This window comes from Phacochoerus africanus, chromosome 5 (assembly GCF_016906955.1).
Source record: "Phacochoerus africanus isolate WHEZ1 chromosome 5, ROS_Pafr_v1, whole genome shotgun sequence".
NCBI lineage: Eukaryota > Metazoa > Chordata > Mammalia > Artiodactyla > Suidae > Phacochoerus > Phacochoerus africanus.
In genome coordinates this window covers 97300669-97324260 of record NC_062548.1, presented here as the reverse complement: position 1 = coordinate 97324260, position 23592 = coordinate 97300669, and the positions used below count along the sequence as shown (strand labels likewise).

At 42.8% G+C, this 23592-nt stretch overlaps 2 protein-coding genes across 3 annotated transcripts in view; one reads left to right on the top strand and one right to left on the bottom strand.

The window, feature by feature from the left end:
* The first annotated feature begins 288 nt into the window (after positions 1 to 288).
* MSH6 (mutS homolog 6) lies at positions 289 to 21674 on the top strand. The gene is given in 12 exon segments (XM_047782125.1): positions 289 to 495; positions 498 to 559; positions 561 to 652; positions 8693 to 8895; positions 12452 to 12621; positions 13431 to 15975; positions 17615 to 17883; positions 19766 to 19883; positions 20435 to 20524; positions 20919 to 21073; positions 21180 to 21379; positions 21502 to 21674. Coding segments are annotated over 12 exon segments (4089 nt in total). The 5' UTR covers positions 289 to 392; the 3' UTR covers positions 21584 to 21674.
* Positions 21641 to 23592, bottom strand: part of FBXO11 (F-box protein 11) — a 96167-nt gene continuing 94215 nt past the window's right edge. Inside the window, exons 22-23 of one of the 2 annotated variants that reach the window (XM_047782128.1) lie at positions 23041 to 23139; positions 21641 to 22953 (exon numbers count right to left, since the gene is read on the bottom strand). In XM_047782128.1, the coding sequence (XP_047638084.1) occupies positions 22824 to 22953; positions 23041 to 23139 (229 nt within the window). In that variant the 3' untranslated portion in view covers positions 21641 to 22823. Of the gene's footprint in view, positions 23140 to 23592 lie in introns of both variants that reach the window. The other variant, XM_047782126.1, reaches the window with a different exon arrangement.

The following is a 23592-nucleotide window of genomic DNA, read 5'->3' as shown; positions in this document are numbered from 1 at the left end:
CCCCGAGATTCTCTCCCCAAAAAGAACGTCTTTCCCGTGGAGGATAACCCCGCAGCCGCATCCCGCTTGGGCGGTGGTGCTCCACTCCCAACCAGTACCCCCTCAGGTCGGCCGTTTCCACCGCTGGGGGCGTCACCGCCAGCTGCCTGGCGCAGAGTGCCAGCCCCTCCTTTCCCCACGTCGCCTGGCGCCCGAGTGGGCGGGGCCGGACGCGCAGCGCCTATGACGACGCCCGCGCACTCCCAGGCGCCTGCCGATTGGCCGCTGGGGCTAGTGTTCCTCCCGCGGAGCGCGCCTCCCCCCAGATTTCCCGCCAGCAGGCCCCGCGCGTTAGGATCCGTGCCTCTGGTGGCTCGGTCCGACTGAGCGGTTGGGCCTCGGCGACCTTCGCTATGTCGCGACAGAGCACGCTGTACAGCTTCTTCCCCAAGTCTCCTGCGCTGACTAATGCCAACAAAGCCCCAGCCAGGGTCTCAAGGGAAGGCAGCGCCCCCGCCGCTGCCACCGGGGCCTCTCCTTCCCCAGGCGGGGATGCGGCCTGGAGCGAGACTGGGCCTGGCTCGGGGTCCCCGGCGGGCTCCGCGTCGCGGGGTGAAGCGAGGAAACTTAACGGAGGGCTGCGGAGGTCGGCAGCGCCTGCTGCCCCCGCCAGGTAGCGGGGTGGAGGGGTGGGTGTGGGGAGGTCGCCTCAGGGGCTTGAGGGGCGCTTAGCCAGGCCCTGGGCTCCGAGGAGGTGGGGCTGCACAATTGGCTGGAAAGAGTGCGGGGACTGAGTTTGTAGCATGGCGCGCGGGGGGGTGGGGTGGCGGTGTAGCTTGTAAACAGAGTGGGAGGAAATAGGCCGTGCTGGAAGAAGGGTTGGAGGGCAAGAAGGGTTGGTTGGAGGGAACGCGCCTAGTTTGTTGGTAGGGCAGGAGACGCGGTCCGCCAGGTGGGGAGGTGGGGGGGTGGGGTGATGGAAAGTGCTCGGGTAGGGAGGAGAAAGGGGAGATGGGAGCGTTGGGGGTGGGGCGGGAAGGGAGAGGAACCAGCCTCCTCCGCTAGGGGTGCGCCCCCGCCCCCGGGGCCCGAGGGAGGGAGGGGGTGGTGCCGGCCCGCGGCAGGGCAGGGGTGGCGGGAAAGAGAAATCTCTTTTGGAGAGGCTGAATGCCTACAACCTGCAGGCCACGGGGGCGCGGCGTGCCGCGAGTAGGATTCCCGGAGGTTCTGAGCTGGGGTAGTGAGTTAGGGGGGTCCTGTAGTCGTTCGAGGAACAAGCTCGGAGGTTTGGATAAGAGACTCAGATGCCAAGGCTCTAAGGGGGCGATGGGCCCCGGCTTGGATGTGTGGGTTGTGGTGGGGTGGACTTCGAGACGAGAGCGCGGGGGTGTGTCACCTCGTGGACCAAGGGGCCTGATTGGCCTGAGTGAGGATTACCCGGGCCGGGGCGCGCAAAGTGCTGGGATCCCGCTGGGTCGTCCCTTTGGTAGACAGCCTATGCACAAAAACAGAAGGAAAGTTCAGGAGCAGGGTTAATTTTGACACGTGTCGAGTTGAAAAAAATGTTGAATTTAGAAATAGCACATCTTTTGTTGACGATTCCAGGGGAGATGGAGCGCAGGATTTTCTTCGGAATTGAGTGTGAGCATCTAAAGGCCCTCTGGGCTAGGCTGTATGGACGCGGTTATGGGGAAGCTTGCCTGGAGGTGTCCTCCTCGCCCTCTCGGCAGTTCGCTGCAGTTACCAGGGCTTGGCTGGCCTTTGTCGGAGTAGCGGGCGACATTTTGAAAAGCTCGCATTTACTGTATCTCGGATACTGTCTTAGGCATAAAGTGTAATGGTAGCCGCCTGAGGGGATGAAGAAGTAGAATTACAGAAAAAAAATAACGCATTCAAGATCAGAGAGTTGATGCATGGTTCGGTAGTTGATTTCGAATGTCCCGAGTTTTAGCTGTCCTATAGATTTTTCAGTCTGAGTATGAGTATAGTGTTTTCCTTCTTTAAGCGACCCTTTCATGCAGTTTATAGTTTTCTGAAGAATAGCAGGCCATGCCACCCCAAAATATGCTTCTGGCATAGAGATTATTTTGAGCTCATTATGTTTGAGAAACTGGGCACACCGGAGAGGCTCTGAGAACCTTAGAAGTTATTCTTCAGCAAGGCAAATTTACATTTAAAAAGGAAATGATCCTTTGTCTCCCTCTCTGAACTTGGAAGAGAAAGAAGACTAAATCACAACCATACCCTTGTTTTTTTTTTTTTTCTTCTTTTTTTTCCTGGTAACCTCCCTTAACTGTCCCGCCTCCCCCAACAACAACAAACATCTTTCTTTTGTCTTTAGTTGGGGTGGATGTTTAACTCTGGGAGTTAGTTTTCCTTATTATCTCCAGTGTATACAGGGAGGTATACATGTTAATAAACTTTTATCTTGCTCTTTTATTACAGGGGCTCTTAGCTAAGAACTCAGAAGGGTAGAGGGGAAAAATATTTTTCCTTCCCTACATGTGCATCCTCCATAACAGACTATTTTTCATGGTGAGAGATGCAGTGTGTTATGTTTACTTAAATATCCTGCATCCGTTCTAAACGGACAGAAGTATTTATTGTATGGTCGAGCTTTATGTATTGAATACCGGATGCGATTTAGTTTTGAGGTCTGAATTTAGGAGACTTGTAAAAGTGTAACATTGTTATACTAGCCCTCCTGCTATGGGGATTTTTTCCCTAGTATTCAAGAATGGTGGGCATTTGATATTAGGCTTATAAAGAACTTTCTAGTGTATAGGTTTGGCCTTTGTTCAACAAATGTTAATGGCCTTTGTTCAACAAAAGTTAAAGTACCGCCTCTGGCCGACATAGTATCAGGCATTGTGGATCCTGAATATAACACTGAACAGGAAACAGGACAGTTGAAAAGGAAATTCTAGAGCAGGAACAGAATGTAGGAGGTCTGTCCTTTGGGGATATGTATGGGTCTGATTGGCTTTCACCTCTCTAGGTTGAGACCAGAGGACAGATTGGAATTAGCCTGGCGGTTGAGCGGGTTTTAGGAAGCCAGTTCAGGAAGGGTAAGGTCTTGAAAATTGAGGGTAGAATGAAGAGCAGATGGACGCCTTAGGTATGCAGGGATCCAGTCACGAACAAGCTGAGGGGCCACAGAGACTTAACGGACTTTTTCTTTTTCTGAGCATCAGTTGAAAGCTTTCAAAAATGTTGAATATCTTATGGACATTGGTCCTTTGGTTTCCTCTTGTGCTCCAGTGTTACAGTCTTTGCCTGTTTTTTTTTTCCCCCTAGTTAGTCAGTCAGATGTGATGCAAAACTCTTCATCTGGGTTGATGAGAGGTGAGGAAAGGGTTGAGGTGACATCAGCTTGAGTTGAGAAAAGGGCTACAGAATGTCAGTCTATGCATCTTGGACCACCTTCTCAATACTTTTATTTTTTCTGTAGTTGACTGATTGATCGATGCCAACATATGGAAGTTCCTGGGCCAGGAATTGAATCTGAGACCCACTGGCCACTGAGCCAGGCTGGGGATTGAATCCTGGCCTGCGCAGGATTGATCGATGCCAACATATGGAAGTTCCTGGGCCAGGAATTGAATCTGAGACCCACTGGCCACTGAGCCAGGCTGGGGATTGAATCCTGGCCCGAGCTGCTGCAGTTGCTTTCTAACCCACTGTGCCACAACAGGAACTCCTCTGTAGTTTATTAAGACCATAATTTAAAGAGCTGTGAGCAAGGCTTTTGACCACTTAAATTTGACCATTTATTTGTTTATTTACTTAGGCTGCCCTGCAGCATATGGAGTTCCCCGGCCGGGGATCAGATCTGAGCCTCAATTGTGACCCACACCACAACTCTGACAACACTGGATTTTATAACCCACTGGGCTGGGCCCAGAATCGAACCTTTGTTCTAGAGGTTCAGAGATGCTACAGATCCCATTGTGCCATTGCACCACAGTGGGAACTCCAAGTTTGGCTTTTTAAAGCATGTCTTAGCAGAGTTCCTGTGGTGGCGCAGTAGTTAACGAATCTGACTAGGAACCATGAGGTTTCTGGTTTGATCCCTGGCCTTCCTCAGTGGGTTAAGGATCCGGCGTTGCTGTGAGCTGTGGAGTAGGTTGCAGATGTGGCTTAGATCCCGAGGTGCTGTGGCCCTGGTGCAGGCCGGCGGCTACAGCTCCGATTGGACCCCTAGAGCTTGGGAATTCCACATGCTGTGGGAAGCGGTCCTAGAAAAGGCAAAAAGACAAAAAAAAAAAAAAAGCTTGTCTTAGTTTACTTTACACAATTTCATTTCAGTAATAATTGTTGATTGTAAGAAAGGAGGAAAGTAAATTTTAACGTGTATGCCTTGTACTCATTTATAGACAAGGAGTGGTATGTTAAAATTTGACAATTTTTTTTCTAAGCCTTTGACTAAAGATTACTGTCTGCCCTAGTTATAGGTGCCTTTCCTGAGATTTTTTTTTTTTCAGAGTTAAATCTATTTGTAGCAGTATATTTTTCCAAATAATATCACACCTAATATAATATTGGTCGTTGTAAGAAAAGAATTCAAGCTGTTAAAAAAGTATCATTGTGGACTCAGTTTTACAGACCTAACTTATGTAATTGATATAATTGAAACCAGTATTTAAAAAGATGCTGAAGGAGTCATAATTTGGTTATTGGAAACCTCTTTTTTTTTTTGTCTTTTTTGCTATTTCTTGGGCCGCTCCCATGGCATATGGAGGTTCCCAGGCTAGGGGTCGAATCGGAGCTATAGCCGCCAGCCTGCACCAGGGCCACAGCAACTGGGGATCTGAGCTGCATCTGCAACCTACTCCACAGCTCACAGCAATGCCGGATCCTTAACCCACTGAGCAAGGGCAGGGATCGTACCCTCAACCTCGTGGTTCCTAGTCAGATTCATTAACCACTGAGCCACGACAGGAACTCTGGAAACCTTTTAAGCTGGCTTTTATTTTTTTAACGTTACCTCAAAGCTTTTTTCTTTTTCTCTTTATGGCTGCACCTGCAGCATATGAAAGTCCATAGGCTAGGGGTTGAATTGGAGCTGCAGCTGATGCCTATGCCATAGCCACACCGTGTCCGAGCCACATCTGTGATCTTTGCTGCCGCTTGCAGCAACACTGGATCCTTAACCCATTAATCGAGGCCAGGGATTCCTCACGGACACTGTATAGGTTTCTTAACCAGCTAAGCCACAATGGGAACTCCTAGGCTTCTTTTCCAATAATATTTAGGAGTTGGTATTAGAGGTTAGCTTGAATGATAACTAATATGGTTGCGCTAGACCTAGTGCATAAGTGATGGATGGCATAGTTACTCAAGCTGAAAGAAAGCGAGCCCGGTATATGGGCAGAGGTACAGGTAAACAGGTAGGCATGATGGGAGCCCTTGGAATTAATTGCTCTGATTGCTTTTTTCTCAGTACTCGGTACTGCTCTAATGGTCCACTTTGACAGGTAGATACAAACTGAATAGTTTGATCTCTAAAGTTGATTTGAGAGCATTTTCACATTTGTGAAACTTGTATGTGTATATGCATACTTTTGTAAGATGTAAGCAGTCTTTTATCTATATAAGCAGATTCTATCAGTACTTTGGTATCTACGATTCTTTTTTTTAAAAAGTAGATAACCCAGAATGTTGCTTATAAATTTGGGGCACAGCTAGTAATCAACATCAAGGTTATGGGCTAAAGAGAGAGCAAGAATAGTGTGATTTTTAAGTCAAAAGTTTAAAGATCTGTTCAGTGTATATTTAGTCTTATTAAGTCATTTCTTGTTTTTTAAATTGTATGAAGACATTAACATTAGTTTTTCTGAACTTCAGCTTTTCCTCTTAACTTTTTTTCACTGTCTTTAAAATCCCCACACTATCAAACATTTAAGATATACTGTTGTTTTAAAAACACTTGTAAAATCATAGTTGAATCTTATCTATAAAGTATAACGTAAGATAATTTCAGTATTTATTTTGGCATTTTAGCTTGGACTTTAGGAATAGCCCATGCTTTTTACATTGTACTTAATACCTAGGTGTGAGGTGACTTTTTGGCCCATTTATTTTCAAATTGGACTTGCATAGGGTTCGATGATCATTGTTAATGTTTAACATAGTCCTAATTGTATGAAAAGAGAAGGATATTAAATTGTCAGAAATATAGCCAAATATTAAAATACAGTAAAATCAGTATCCGACTGTTTTAACTTTTACTTATTTATATATAAGAATATATAAAAGAATATAGGTAAGACATGTATAGGGTTTTTTTGGCCATGCCCATAGCATGCGGAAGTTCCCCAGGCAAGGGTCAAACCCACACCACATCAGCAATCTGAGCTGCAGCAGTGACGTCAGATCATTACCCCACTGAGCCACCAGGGAACTCTCCATATGCACATTTTTTAAAAGAAAGGAATGCAAAATAATAGTTACTTCTTTTTTTTTTTGCTTTTTGCTTTTTAGGGCCACATCCATGGCATATGGAGGTTCCCAGGCTAGAGGTCAAATCGGAGCTGCAGCTGCCGGCTTACACCACAGCAATGTAGGATCTGAGCTGCATCTGTGACCTACACCACAGCTCACGACAACACGGGATCCCTAACCCACTGAGCAAGCCCAGGGATCAGACCCACAACCTCATGGTTCCTAGTCGGATTCATTTCCACTGTGCCATGATGGGAACTCCCAATAGTACAACTTTGAAGACAGCTGGTGGTTTCTTTTTTCTTTTTCTTTTTTTTTAAATGGCCAAACCTGTGGCATACGGAAGCTCCTAGGGTCAGGGATTGAATCTGATCTGGCCTCTGCTGCAATGCCAGATCCTTTAACCCACTGAGCTAGATTGAGGATCAAACTCCACCTTGTTGACAAGAGTTGCTATGGTCGGATTCTTAACCCACTGACTGCACCACAGGGGGAACTCCAGGAAAACTTCTAATTTTATGATTGGGCCTGATTAAGGTGGCCTCAATTGACTATTCTCACATGTGTAAAACATTCTTTTTTGTAGTATGCTTATTTTACTTTTGTAGTTTTTCAGCAAAAGCATTTAAGCAGGCTTAGAAAATCTTTGTGTATAGTACTTGGTAGGGTTTATCAGTTGTGGCCTCTATCACTGAGGACTCTTCTGTTAGCTAGATGCTTCTGTTCCTCTCCCTCCCCTTACTCCCTCTCTCCCTTTCTCAGGAAACCTTCAGGACTAGATCAGTTTTTGTGAAGATTGAATCTTCTGTTGATTGTGTAGGCATATGTACTCATCATTCTGGGCACTTTAGGCACTTCTCTCTTGACAAGAGTTTCCAGAAAAGTAGATTCTAAGGGATGGGTTGGGTATAGTAGTGTGCTACATAGCTTTTGGAGTATTTGGAATACATTGGAGCTTAGCTGGAAATAGATTACTGTTTATTTTTTATGGCTGCCTGTGCAGCATATGGAGGTTTCCAGGCTAGGGGTCTAATTGGAGCTATAGCTGCTGGCCATGGCCATAGCCACAGCCACGCCAGATCTGAGCTGCATCTGCGACCTACATCACAGCTCATGGCAATGCTGGCTCCTTAACCCACTGAGCGAGGCCAGGGTTTGAACCCCCAACCTCATGGTTCCTACTGGTGTTCATTTCCACTGTGCCACAACGGGAACTCCTGGAAACAGATTCCAATTGAAGTCTAATGAGATGATGTTTAATAGAGGTAGCAAATTTATGTAGTTGGTGTATTTGGTATTTTATTAGCAATTTGGGTCAGATTCTGTTCCTACTATATACCATATTGTAGTTACAGGTGTTAATTATTAAAATTTGGGGAGTTCCCATTGTGGCTCAGCGGTAAGGAATTCAACTAGTATCCATGAAGATGTAGGTTTAATTCCTGGCCCTGCTCAGTGGGTTAAGGATCTGGCGTTGCCATGAGCTGTGGTGTAGGTCACGGGTGCGGCTTGGATTCCGTGTCACTGTGCCTGTGGCATAGGCTGGCAGCTATAGCTCCGATGTGACCCCTACCCTGGGAACCTCATAATGCTACGGAGGGGGGGTAGCCATAAAAAAGCAAAAAATAAATAAAATTTGGAGAGCATGTACAATTAATTTATGCTTTTTTCCTGTTATCAGTGATTTTTTTTTTTTTTTCTGTCTTTTTAGGGCCTTATGGCATATGGAAATTCCCAGGCTAGGAGTCGACTCAAAGCTGTAGCTGCTGGCCTACACCACAGCTCTAGGCAATGCTGGCTCCTTAACTCTGAGCGAGGACAGGGATAGAACCTGCATCCTCATGGATACTAGTCAGGTTCATAACCTACTGAGCCACAATGGGAACTTTGTATCAAATTTTTGGCATGGTTTTTAAACCCTGAATGATTCTGAGATAGTTTCTTTTTTGTTCTTTTTCTTTCTTTTTTTGGTATTTAAAAAAATTTTTAAACATTACTCAATGAATTTCTGAGATAGTTCTGACAATACCAGAATTCATTATATTTGTGTTTGTCTTAATAAGTATTGTGATATTTGCTTATATTTTTAAAAAACCTTGAAAATCTGATTTAAAAAAAATCATTCTGCAATCTCTGTACCTAAATATTAATGACAGGAAACTTCAAAGGAGTCTTAAAAATACCTTCCTTAGAATTGCTTATTTGTAGGAAATTGCCTTTAATGTAGCTTAACCAAATATTAACCAGGTTATGTATCTCTTTTCGGCAGCAGTTCTTGTGACTTCTCACCAGGTGATTTGGTTTGGGCCAAGATGGAGGGTTACCCCTGGTGGCCTTGCCTTGTTTACAACCACCCTTTTGATGGAACATTCATACGGGAGAAAGGAAAGTCTGCCCGAGTTCATGTACAGTTTTTTGATGACAGCCCAACAAGAGGCTGGGTTAGCAGGAGGCTATTAAAGCCATATACAGGTAAGAGAGTCACTTCACAGATTGTGTATGTTTGGGAGAGAGAGTGAGCATGCCTGTACATGTGAGCACAAGTGTTAGTATCTCCCGTATGGTGGAATTAAGCATATTTTACTCCAATAAATTGGTGAAAGCTTCTAGCATGGGACAAGGATAAGATGTAACTGGTCTTGATCCATTTGGTAGGTTGGATTGGAATTTTTATTTCTGTCCTTTTGAGAGACTGACAGTAATATCAGACCCTTAAAGGAAAAATTATTTCATCATTGGATCTTGTGATTTGGATCAAAATGCCAAAATCAGACATGAAAAGAGTAAATTAAACAGTGTTCCGACCTTAAAGGCTCCAAAAGAAAGACAGTGCAGTCAGGATGGGTAGCATAGCTCACTGACATTCTCTAGGACAGATGCTGATACATGCTATATCTGACCTTCAAAATCCTAACCTTAGGAGCACATTTGAGTTGAGTTTCACATCAGACTTCTGGAACCCTAACTTTCTCTTCCCAGGCTGAACCTGTTTATCAGACACCAGTGGTCCTGCATGTGTAGCTCCATTTGGGCTGAGTGCACCCTATCAGTCTGTGGAATCGTACAGCGCACATGCAGTGTGATTGCAGGATGCGGTGCCTGTATCCTCAGGCATGTACAAGTCTTTCTCTATTGTCAAGAATCTCCAGGCTAGACCATGTTGAACTCAGTGTTTTGGAATCAGAGCAATGGTCGGTTTTTCCAGAAACCTCTGGGAACCATGCCTTTTGGTCTTGTTCCTCATGCAGTGCTCCTCATCCTGCAAGGCAGGGCGCGTATACTGAAGGAAATTAAGTCTACACAGAAATCTGGTATGCATGATAGAAAGAGAATAAGGATATTTGTTATTCCCCACTAATTTGCTATATGATCTTGGTCAAGGTAACTTAATTTCTGATTCTGTTTGCATATAAAATAAAATTAGAAGAGTTGGAGCAGATAATAAATAAGGTCTTTTTCCAAGACTAATTAGGAGATTCTAAACAAAGCTTTGACAGAAAAGTATCTTTAAAAAGAGATTTTTAAAGTTTACATTTATGTTGTAATTATTTTATACAGCACCTCTGTGCATACTGCTCTTGTTCTTTCTTTCTTTACTTCTTCCTTCCTTCCTTCTTTGGCTGTACCTGTGGCATATGGAGGTTCCCAGGCTAGGGGTCCGGTCAGAGCTATAGCTGCTGGCCTGTGCCTCAGCCACAGCAACATCAAATCTGAGCTGTGTCTGCGACCTACACCACAGCTCACGACAACACTAGGTCCTTAACCCACTGAGCAAGGCCAGAGATCGAACCCACAACCTTATGGTTCCTAGTCAGATTTGTTTCCACTGTGCCACGACAGGAATTCCCAATAGTATAGTTACTTTGAAGACTGTGATGGGAACTCCTGCTCTTGCCCTTTAAATTTCCAAATTATTGCAATACATGTGTGTGAATAAATCAGCAAAGAGGCATAGATAAAAAAGGTAGGTCTTGGAGGGCATGGTCTTAGAGTTGTAGTTTGTACCTGAAGCTTTGGGGAATTACGACACTAGATAGGTGGGAGGTGAAGCTCAGCTGCAGCAGGTACTTGGGGAAAAGTTCAGAGCCACCCTCTATGATTTTGATTGCTGTAGTTTGTAGTTCTGGTGTAGCTCTTTAGAGAAAAGGGAAATTGCAGCTTTGTCTAGTTTGAGCATGAAAGTTGCTAATTCTCTGAAATTTAGGATGTCCCATCAGTTTTAGTATGTAGGAAGAAGGGAGTTAGGTAATGTTTGGATCTGTTAAGTTTAGACAAAATCAGGTTTGTTATCCAATTATAGTTACATTCATGTAGAACAAGAGAACAGATATTCCTAGTTATGGCTCTTGGAAAAAAAACCCCAAACATTTCTATACAATTTGACTTGTGATCTTCTACATCAGCTTTTTGATCAATGGATAGAAATGTCATTTAATACTGTAGCTCTCTGAAGTGGCATAAAGGAAGAGTTTTAGTATAAAGCAGAGCAGGACGTTTGCGCCAACTGTTTTGAAAAAAATTTAACACATTCAAAGTCTGAACTGGATTACCCTCCGAAAATGTTAGGGTTTCTTAGAGTAGGATGTGGCTTTTTGTTTGCTTGTTTGTTTTTGTCTTTTTAGGGCCGAATGTGTGGCATATGGAAGTTCCCAGGTTAGGGGTAGAAGCTGAGCTGTAGGTGTTGGCCCACACCACAGCCATGGCAATGGGGGATCTGAGCCGCGTCACAGCAATGCCAGAGCCTTAACCCACTGAGTGAGGCCAGGGATTGAACCCGAAACCTCATGGATACGTCAGATTCGTTTCCACTGAGCCATCACAGGAACTCCTGTTGTTGTTGTTGTTGTTTTATAGCTTATCTAACTGCCTTGGGAACCCACTTATTTTTGCTTCATTTAATTGACAGTGTAATTTTTGCCTTTTTTTTGTTTGTTTGTTTTTTTAGGGCTGCACCTGCAGCGTATGGAGGTTCACAGGCTAGGGGTTGAATCAGCTGTAGCCGCCAGCTTACACCACAGCAATGCAAGATCTGAGCTGTGTCTGCGACCTACACCACAGCCCTGGCATCACCGGATCCCTGACCCACTGAGTGAGGCCAGGGGTGGAACCCAGATCCGTTTCCTCTGTGACACAACGGGAACTCCTGTTTTTGCCTTCTTGAAGTAATTTTTTTTAATGGTCTCAAACGCCTTCTATATAATTAATTAATTGATTTTTACAGCCATACCTGAGGCATATGGAAGTTCCCAGGCTAGGTAGGGGTTGAATTGGAGCTGCAACTGTAGGCCTACACCACAGTCACAGGAACACCAGATCTGAGCCACCTCTGTGATCTAACACTTCAGCTTGAGGCAACGCTGGATCTTAACCCACTAAGAGAGGCCAGGGATCCAACCTGCCTCCTCACGGACATTATTTTGGGTTCCTAACCCGCTGAGCCATAATGGGAACTCCTCAGACCCCCTTTACATCTCATGAAGTGTTTTGGGTCCACAGTCGGAGCTCATCATATGGTCCTGCGTGACTCAACAGTTAGGGCAACTGAAAGAAGGTGGAAATAGGTAATTTCAGTTTCACTGGTGGTTTTCCCCTGAAAATCCCTTCCTTATAGGCTTTCTTGATCTATCTGTATCAAAAATAATGGGACATTTGGGAGTTCCTGTTGTGGTGCAGCGAAAACAAATCCGACTAGTATCCGTGAGGATGCTGGTTCGATCCCTGGCCTCACTCAGTGGGTTAAGGGTCTGGTGTTGCGTGAGCTGTGGTGTAGGTCACAGATGTGGCTTGGATATGGCGTTGCTTTGGTTGTGGTGTAGGCCTGCAGCTACAGCTCCAGTTCAGCCCCTACCCTGGGAACCTCCATATACCGTGGGAGCAGCCCTAAAAAGATGAAAGAAAAAAAATTTATACTTGATTGTTGTCATTCTTCATTAGGGCAAGGATTGTACATTGAGATAAATATCCAGCCAACAGTTTATATAATAAACACACACACATATTTATCTATCTCTATATGTATGTTTTTTAGGTTCAAAATCAAAGGAAGCCCAGAAAGGAGGTCATTTTTACAGTGCAAAGCCTGAAATACTCAGAGCAATGCAACGTGCAGATGAAGCCTTGCATAAAGACAAGATTAAGAGGCTTGAATTGGCGGTGTGTGATGAGCCCTCAGAACCAGAGGAGGAAGAAGAGATGGAGGTGGGACTTTGTAAACAGGTGGTTTACAATGATAGGAGAGTGATGGAAAGGGGGAAGGGCATATTAGGGTGATACTGTTATTTTACTTGTATACATTTGCAAATATATTTATGTAGTACTCATACACACTTCTGTACATCGCTGCACTATAGTTTGTGTTAGATTACTCAGAATTTCAGCAGCCTAGCACCCCTTTTACTTAAGTTTTCAAGCCTGCTGGAAAAACACATGCCGTAAGAGGTAGTTCCATTTTGGTAATCAGTACAGAGAGCTAGGGACAGTGAGAACATGGTTGGTGATAAAATTGGTCATGGTATCTGGTAGTAAGCTTCTATATGAGGGTGTGGAAATTAATTATCCATTTTACGCTCTAATATTTTTTGTTGTATTTTGTATTGGTAAGAATAGAGGTTGGGCATTTGCATTGTGGTTCAGTGGTAACGAACCTGACTAGTATCCATGAGGACCTGGGTTTGATCCCTGGCCTCGCTCAGTAGGTTAAGGATCTGGCATTGCCATGAGCTATGGTGTAGGTTGCAGACTCAGCTCAGATATGGCATTGCTGTGGCTGTGGCTGTGGCTGGCAGCTGTAGCTCCAGTTCGGACCCTTAGCCTGGAAACTTCAGATTCGTTTCTGCTGCGCCATGACCAGAACTCCTGAAATTGATACTTGTTGAGAAAGAAGTTTATCATTTCTGGAGGTGGGTTCTTCTCTTGGTATGTGCAGTTGCAGCATACTGAGAGATATTCCACAGCTATGTTGTCATTTTCCAAATTTTGTCTTTAAATACTCTTTCTTTGCCTGCCAGGCAGGTGCGCCTTATGCATCAGAAAAGAGTGAAGAAGAAAATGAAGTGGAGAGTGAAGAGGAAGTACAGCCTAAAGTGCAAGGATCCAGGCGAAGTAGCCGCCATATAAAAAAACGAAGGGTCATATCAGACTCTGAGAGTGATGTTGGTGGCTCTGACGTGGAATTCAAGCCAGACACTAAGGAGGAAGGAAGCAGTGATGAAATGAGCAGTGGAGTGGGAGAAAGTGACAGTGAAGGCCTGGACAGCCCTGTCAAAATTGCTCCAAAGCGTAAGAGAATGGTAACTGGAAATGGCTCCCTCAAAAGGAAAAGTTCAAGGAAGGAAATGCCCTCAGCCACCAAACGAGCAACTGGCATTTCATCAGAAACCAGGAGTACTTTGAGTGCTTTCTCTGCCCCTCAAAATTCTGAACCCCAGACCCACATTAGCGGAGGATGTGATGACAGCAACCGCCCCACTGTCTGGTATCATGAAACTTTAGAGTGGCTCAAGGAGGAAAAGAGGAGAGATGTGCACAGGAGGCGACCCGATCACCCTGATTTTGATGCATCCACCCTCTATGTGCCTGAGGATTTCCTTAATTCCTGTACGCCTGGGATGAGGAAGTGGTGGCAAATTAAGTCGCAGAACTTTGATCTTGTCATATTTTATAAAGTGGGGAAGTTTTATGAGCTGTACCACATGGATGCTCTTACTGGAGTTAGTGAGCTAGGGCTTGTATTCATGAAAGGCAACTGGGCCCATTCTGGTTTCCCTGAAATTGCATTTGGCCGATATTCAGATTCCCTGGTTCAGAAGGGCTATAAAGTAGCACGAGTGGAACAGACTGAGACCCCAGAAATGATGGAGGCACGATGCCGAAAGATGGCACATATATCGAAGTATGATCGAGTGGTGAGGAGGGAGATCTGTAGGGTCATTACCAAGGGCACACAGACCTACAGTGTGCTGGAAGGTGACCCCTCTGAGAACTACAGTAAGTATCTTCTTAGCCTCAAAGAAAAAGAGGATGATTCTTCCGGCCACACTCGAGTGTATGGTGTATGCTTTGTTGACACCTCTCTGGGAAAGTTCTTTATAGGTCAGTTTTCAGATGACCGCCATTGTTCCAGGTTCAGGACTCTAGTGGCACACTATCCGCCAGTTCAAGTGTTGTTTGAGAAAGGAAGTCTCTCAACGGAAACGAAGATGATTCTGAAGGGTTCATTATCCTCTTCTCTTCAGGAAGGTCTGATACCAGGCTCCCAGTTTTGGGATGCAGGCAAAACTTTGAGAACTCTCCTTGAAGAAGGATATTTTACAGACAAGTTGAATGAAGACAGTGGGGTGATGTTACCCCAGGTGCTTAAAGGTATGACATCAGAGTCTGATTCTATTGGGTTGACACCAGGAGAGAAAAGTGAATTGGCCCTCTCTGCTCTAGGTGGTTGTGTCTTCTACCTCAAAAAATGCCTTATTGATCAGGAGCTTTTATCAATGGCTAATTTTGAAGAATATATTCCCTTGGATTCTGATGTGGTCAGTGCTTCAAGACCTGGTGCTGTCTTTGCTAAAGCCAATCAACGAATGGTGCTAGATGCTGTGACATTAAACAACTTGGAGATTTTTTTGAACGCAACAAATGGTTCTCCTGAAGGGACCCTGCTAGAGAAGATTGATACTTGCCATACTCCCTTTGGCAAGCGGCTCCTAAAGCAATGGCTTTGTGCCCCCCTCTGTAACCCTTATGCTATCAGTGATCGTCTAGACGCCATAGAAGACCTCATGGTTGTGCCTGACAAAATCTCTGAGGTTGTAGACCTTCTAAAGAAGCTTCCAGACCTTGAGCGGCTACTGAGTAAAATTCATAATGTTGGGTCTCCCCTGAAGAGCCAGAACCACCCAGATAGCAGGGCTATAATGTATGAAGAAACCACATACAGCAAAAAAAAGATTATTGATTTTCTTTCCGCTCTGGAAGGATTTAAAGTAATATGTAAAATTAGAGGGATTATGGAAGAAGTCATTGATGACTTTAAGTCTAAAATCCTTAAGCAGGTCCTTACTCTGCAGACAAAAAATCCTGAAGGCCGCTTTCCTGATTTGACTGTAGAACTGAACCGATGGGATACAGCCTTTGACCATGAAAAGGCTCGAAAGACTGGACTCATTACTCCTAAAGCAGGATTTGACTCTGATTATGACCAAGCTCTTGCTGACATAAGAGAAAATGAACAGAGCCTCCTAGAATACTTGGAGAAACAGCGCAGTCGAATTGGCTGTAGGACCATAGTCTACTGGGGGATTGGTAGGAATCGTTACCAGTTGGAAATTCCAGAGAATTTCACCACCCGTAATTTGCCAGAAGAATATGAGTTGAAATCCACCAAGAAGGGCTGTAAACGATACTGGACCAAAACAATTGAGAAGAAGTTGGCTAATCTGATAAATGCTGAAGAACGGAGAGATGTTTCACTGAAGGACTGCATGCGACGACTATTTTATAACTTTGATAAAAATTACAAGGACTGGCAGGCTGCTGTAGAGTGCATCGCAGTGTTGGGTAAGGCTTTCAGCAGGCTTGTTCCTAAAGTTCTGGTTAGTAATGTTCTGTGTCCCAGTTATATGTTAAAATTGCAATCCATTGGAGAGTCCCCATTATCTCGTACTCCTCAAGTAACAGGTATATATTTTGATCAGATTTCAGTTGAATTTTTAGTATTCGATAAATGCTGTTTTTTGTTTTTTGTTTTTTTGTCTTTTCTAGGGCCACTCCCTTGGCATATGGAGGGTTCCCAGGCTAGGGGTCTAATCGGAGTTGTAGCCACTGGCCTACGCCAGGGCCACAGCAACGCTGGATCCGAGCTGTGTCTGCGACCTACACCACAGCTCACGGCAACGCTGGATCCTTAACCCACTGAGCAAGGCCAAGGATTGAACCGGAAACTTCCTGGTTCCCGGTCAGATTCATTAACCACTGAGCTGTGACAGGAATGCCGACAAATGCTGCTTTAAAGCTTCTTTTTTATTTTGTTGTTAACTCCTTCAAGCTATCCTGTATCACTTAGTTTTTAGGTAAATATATACCCATGCATTCATTTTTGCATTTCAGTGACTGTCAGTATATGCATATTTCAAAAGATTTAAATCATCCCTTTTTTTCTCTAAGCAATTTTTTTTTTTTTAAATGGCCGTACCAGCAGCATACGGAAGTTCCCAGGCTAGGGATTGAATCTGAGCCACAGCTGTAGCTGTGGCAGTGCCAGATCCTTTAACCCTTTGTGCCCCTTGGGGATTAGACCCACTCCCCTGTAGCGACCTGAGCTGCTGCACCCACAGTGCCTCACTTCTTTTCTACAGTTGATTTTTAAAGAGCCCTGATTTATATATTTGTAACTAGGTAACCTTTTCAGCTTCATAAATAATTTTTTTCTTTAAATTTAATGGCCATCTTACTTGGAGCCTTTGCTTATTTTACAGTTTAGGGTTTTTTTTTCTTGTGTTTTAAAAATATAGCAACTGAGAGTTAAAACCAGTTTAACCAGATTTGTAAGCAAACTATTTTATTCTGAACACAGCTGTCAAGAATAGAGTAGCATTCTATTCTACTTTCGAGTGTGCATCTATTCTTTTTTGAGTGTGCCACACTTATTCCTTAAGCCAATACAGCTTCAAACAATTTTGAATTTAAAATTGTCTCTCAGCACAGGTGTTCAAATGATTGTGTCTAGTATCAGAATGTTCTGCTTCTAAGAAGTGTTAGCTCCAGGATTATATCTAGGAAATCAGTACATCATCTTTCTGTTGTGTATTTTAGCTTGCCTCTGGCATTCCTTTGGTCCCGATGTTAGGGGACAAAATCCTACTTTGAGAGGAGAGCTTCTTGGGTTGAAAAATTGAAAGTTATTTCTCATTTTAGTACAAGCGCTATAATGAGGACATGTAAAATATTTAGACTGATGACTCATTTTCAGCTAGTGAATACATTATCACAGCATTTTATGCATCATGCATTTAGTGAGAAGGCCACTAGAATGCCTGTTGAGAAAAAAGCTGCCATGTCACATTAAAGAGTAAGTAAGCAGAACCTGCCACCTCCATCATAAAAGCATTTTTGAAGATTTTTTATATAAAGTGGGCCTTTGTGCTTATAAAGAAACCTCAAAAATGATGAAGCCTTACTTTTTGCCTTTCTTTAACAGATGTCTTATTGTGCCTGGCTAACTACAGTCGAGGGGGTGATGGTCCTATGTGTCGTCCAGTAATTCTGTTGCCAGGAGAAGACACTCCTCCCTTTCTGTACCTTAAAGGATCACGCCATCCCTGCATTACAAAGACTTTTTTTGGTGATGACTTTATTCCTAATGACATTCTCATAGGCTGTGAGGAAGAAGAGGAGGAAAATGACAAAGCTTATTGTGTGCTTGTTACTGGGCCAAATATGGGGGGCAAGTCTACACTTATGAGACAGGTAAATTTAAAGTTTTGTTATACCAAGTCATTTGTAACATTATAAGAGTAAATATATTACATTATTTAATTCACCCTTTCCCAAATAGCAAATGGTAGAATTCAGTCACTGACTTAACAGGAAGCTGAGAATTATTTTTATCTCATTGGTTAAATATTCCTTGATGTTAAAAGAAGGTGAAGGTGTTTTTTTTGTTTGTTTTTCTTTAGGGCGGTGCTTGCAGCCTATGGAAATTGCTGGGCTAGGGTTGAATTGGAGCTACAGCTGCTGGCCTATGTATGCCACAGCAACACCAGGTCTGAGCCACATTTGCAACCTATGTCGTAGCTTGTGGCAATATCGGTTCCTTAACCCACTCGAGGTTAAGGGGGTCAGATGCACATCTTTGTGGACACTATGTTGGGTTCTTATCTGCTGAGCCACAACGGGAACTCCAGGCCATGATTTTTTTTTTTTTTGGTCTTTAGGGCCGCACCCATGGCATATGGAGGTTCCCAGGATTCTTTTCTGCTTCACCATGATGGGAACACCAAGGCCATGATTTTTGAATAAGCTCTTTGACTTTGAATTCATTTCTCTGTAGGTAGATATATTCATAATGAATGAAAATTATATAGGAGTTTTCCGCAGTGGAAAGGAATCCGACTAGGAACCATGAGGTTGTGGGTTCAATCCCTGGCCTTGATCAGTGGGTTGAGGATCTGGCACTGCTGTGAGCTGTGGTGTAGGTCGCAGATGCAGCTTGGATCCTGCGTTTGCTGTTGCTCTGGCGTAGGCTGGTGGCTACGGCTCTGATTACACCCCTAGCCTAGGAACCTCCATATGCTGTGGGTATGGGCCTAAAAAGCAAAAGAAAAGAGAAAATTATACAAATTTGTTTTTAAATTGATTTCTAGGAACTTATATAAGAATTGCACTTACTCAGATAGGAAAGCACATACAATTCACGACCCAGTTAACTGCTGGGAACTGCTTTTATGGAAGACATTTGGCTAGCTACTGAGCTAAACATGATCAGTTTTTTTTTTTTTGGGGGGGGGGGGGTCTTTTTAGGGCCATACCCGCAGCATATGGAGGTTCCCAGGCTAGGGGTCAAATCAGAGCAACAACTGCCTGCCTTTGCCACGGCCACACCACGGCTCACAGCAACACTGGATCCTTAACCCACTGAGCAAGGCCAGAGATCGAACCTGCAACTTCATGGTTCCTAGTGAGGTTCATTTCCGCTGCGCTATGACAGGAACTCCATGATTCAGACTTTTAAAGGGTTGTGACAGAGACACTGAGCTCCTGCCAGAAAATGTCGACCTCCTTATTTTATTGCATTGTATTAATATACTTCTGTACAAATTAGCTAACTATGCAGGGGTAGTAGTAAAGTGGTTTTCAACCTCCTTTTATTTATTTTGCATTTTAGGGACCCATGTGCAGCATGTGGAAGTTTCCAGGCTAGGGGTTGAATCATAGCTGCGGCTGCCAGCCTGTGCCACAGCAATACGGGATCTGAGCCTACACCACAGCTTATAGCAACATCAAATACTTAACTATTGGAGCAAGGTTAGGGATCAAGCCTGCATCCTCATGGATACTTGGGTTTGTTACCACTGAGCCACAAAGGAAATTCCCTCCTTTTCATTTTTAAATCAAAATCATCCAGAGAGTACAACAAAAAAGTACCTGGGAATTGGGGTAGGGGTATGTTCTTCCTCAGGTTTTAAGCCAGTTATGCCCTAAGCTTTTTGCCTTACTAAGTCTTTGTTTTCCTACTTAAGATTGTGAATTTTTTCTGAGTGCTTGACTCCTAGTTAATAAATGTCTGCTAGCCCTGCTTATTAGCTGTCTTCTGGATAAAGATAGAGATCTTTTCCTCCCTCATTCACAGGCTGGCCTATTAGCTGTAATGGCCCAGATGGGTTGTTATGTACCAGCTGAAGTGTGCAGGCTCACACCAATTGATAGAGTGTTTACTAGACTTGGTGCCTCAGACAGAATAATGTCAGGTGAGTTTTTTCCTTTTATTATTTGACAGTTCATTTCTATGTTTTAGGTGATAAACACACTTGACTTTGAATTTGATCTTTGATTCCCCAGTGTTAGGCAAACCAGAATGCTTTCAGACATTTGAAAGCATTATGCAATTTTTAACATAAAAATTGTCTTTTTGCCATTTCTAGGGCTGCTCCCGCAGCACATGGAGGTTCCCAGGCTAGGGGTTGAATTGGAGCTGCAGCCGCAGGCCTACGCCACAGCCATAGCCACAGCAACTCGGGACCCGAGCCACATCTGCAACCTACACCACAGCTCACAGCAATGCCAGATCCTCAACCCACTGAGCGAGGCCAGGGATCGAACCCGAAACTTCATGGTTCCTAGTCAGATTCGTTAACCACTGAGCCATGACGGGAACTCCAAAAGTAACTTCTTAATGAGATTTAACCTTTAGAACCACTGGGTAGTTCATGATAGATTCAAATCATAGGAATGTAAAAGATGAATCTACTGTTAAAATAGGATTGTTAAAGTGATCATCCATTCGTGATTTTTTTTTTAGGTGAAAGTACATTTTTTGTTGAATTGAGTGAAACTGCCAGTATTCTTACACATGCAACAGCACATTCTCTGGTGCTTGTGGATGAATTAGGTAAGACATTAAAATTTCCAAAATTTTAGTACAAAGAATTATTTTTCTGGAAAATGGTCTGAAGGACATCTCTTAAAGAAAATGTGAATATACTCACCTTTGTCCATAGACCCCACAGTTGGAGGGAGATAGGATAATCTCATTAAAATTTAGTTATAATACAGTCATGAGAATATTTATTGGATGAGACTATTTAAAGAGAACTAAAAGGAAGTTTCTGAAGTGCAGTGATAGTTGAGTAGTATTCGTTCTTGGAATCCAAGGGCTGCTAAGAATGCTTTTGGATGTATTAACTGATGTCACTGTTCTGTTTTCATTCCTTTGTGAGGCACATCCTTTTTGGTGTGTGATTTGGCAGATTGTTTCATAGCTTATGTATATTTTACTTTCATAGGAAGAGGTACTGCAACATTTGATGGGACAGCAATAGCAAATGCCGTTGTTAAAGAACTGGCTGAGAATATAAAGTGTCGTACGTTGTTTTCTACCCACTACCATTCATTAGTTGAAGACTATTCTCAAAATGTTGCAGTGCGCCTGGGACACATGGTATGCAAATTGTTTATTCGAAAGTTGTTTATGTTTTTGAATGGGTACTTATTTCCATTGCTAGCATGTAAACGTCACTAATTTTTTTTTTTTTCCCCTTTTTTAGGCATGCATGGTAGAAAATGAATGCGAGGATCCCAGCCAGGAGACTATTACCTTCCTCTATAAATTCATTAAAGGAGCTTGTCCTAAAAGCTATGGCTTTAATGCAGCAAGGCTTGCTAATCTTCCAGAGGAGGTTATTCAAAAGGGACATAGAAAAGCAAGAGAATTCGAGAAGATGACTCAGTCATTACGATTATTTCGGTAATTATAATTAAATATAATTTTACCATGTATCTCGGCTTACTGAAACAGTAAAGGGGTGGATGATGCACTGTGAAAAATGTAAACTAAACTAAAACTTTTTTTTTTTTTTTAATTTTAAGGGAAGTTTGTCTGGCTAGTGAAAGGTCGACTGTAGATGCTGAAGCTGTCCATAAGTTGCTGACTTTGATTGAGGAATTATAGGCTACATTGGAAGCTTTAAGTTCACTTTTGACAAAGGTGGTAAATTCAGACAATACATTATGATCTAATAAACTTTATTTTTTAAAAATGACCATTTTTCCATTTTCTTTCTAGGAAATTAAACCCTTTTAATTCTTATCTACCTTCTACATAATGGTTATTGAATACTCCACAATATATTAAGTCTAGATGTTATGGTACATGCATACACTTTCAGGCTGTTTATACCCACTGTCACCAATACACATAAATGGGGAGGGGGCTATGAAACTGTATAGGGCTGTATATATACTTGTCTCAGCTTAATGCGGGAAATTGTTTTAATTTCCAGCAGTTTGTCTAGACTGTTCAAAAAAAAACTATGAACAGAGTTCAAATACAGGACTGTTTTGAAGAGACTTTCTAAAGTGTACTTTTAAAACATAGTAGTTTTTACCTTTCACAAAACTGAGTTACAAGAATACTTTTGTTTTACAGTGCATCCCTTCCTAGGAAGTCTCATTAAAACACTCACTTTTTCTAGGGTGATTTTGAATGCTGCACAGGGAAGGGAATAATAACTTTTTCTTAAAGGATACCAGAAACATTGCTGGATATAATTTAAGATTAGTGTTTTCTCTTTCATAGAAAGAACGTACATACTGGGACATGAGTACAGTTACAGCAAGTCTAGGTGTGCTAACAAAACAGGGCACATTCAAGTACAATAAGATTTTGCTTGAAATTAAAAACAAACTACATGAGATTAAAGCATTAAAATCATATTTCTCAATCTGAATACATGTTAAAAAAATCAAAAGAAACGCAGAAGTGCTAGCTCACATTTTTTTTTTTACCATATTACAAAAGCAATTGGTACCCACGTCCATAAAGGCAGCAACAAAGCTGCTTGTCTATTGAAGAGAGTACTACTGCAAATTGGACTGCATTCAATGCTAGTTGTAAAAACACCAGCTTTTTTTCAGAAGTTGGTATCTGTACAAAATTGCAGCTTATTTTCTTCACTTCTGTCCCTTCAAAAGTCTTTACACAGTAATGCTAAAACACCCAGCTTTGAGATCCTGAGTCAATATATTGCCACTTTCTTTTTGGTAGCTTGAGCTTCATAGTGTCAACTGACCTCTTGTATCCATTTTTAATACAGTCTCTTCCTGTAGCATGGGCAAATATCTTAAATCTTCCAAAAAAAATGTTTTAAGTTACGATGTTAGAATGGCAGGACTTTCCTTAGGGAAGGAATTCAGTTGTGCTGCAATGTATTAGATTCTATAGGTGGTGCAGAGTCATATAGTGTATCTGTATCGTGTGTAGGCTCACCAGCTAATGTACAAGGATTAGACAGTGTTCCAGCACCACAGTCACAAAAAAACCTAAAGGAAAATGAAAACCCAAATATTAGGAAAGAGAGGGGAGGACAATAAATGGTAACACAGCAAGCAAGTGTGCTACATACATACCTATCATGTCTAATAAATTCTACATCATGTCCCTGATGGCACTTCTTAATGCAGTTCACACATATGGCATTTCGATCTGTGGTGTTACAAGTGTGACATCTAAAAAGCAAAAGCTTACATTACTTTCCCTTGAACATGTAACAGTGCATCCCTTCTGCAGATTAATTCTGTAAAGGGACTTCTATCTGAAGAAAGCATATAAACCCCTATCAAGTCTTTTACTGAGTCATTAAGGGGGAGAGGGGAGTCAAAACCCACTCAGTAACTGGGATATATGGAATACTTAATGACAGCTTTACTTTTTCCTAGGAAAGCAATATAAAAATTACATTTTTCCATACTTTAGGTCCCAAACACAGAATCCCCAAAGTAGATGTCAATCACAGAACTCAACGTGGACAATTAGTAAGATTTTCAGTTAGTCTCTTTCCACTAGCAAAAAACCCTGTTTATTGCTTAGCTCATACACTGAAAGGAAGTCTAAAGATGTGAGGTTCTGTCAGTTTAAAAAAGAAAATCGCTATCTTCCCCCTTTTCAAGACTCAATTTAGA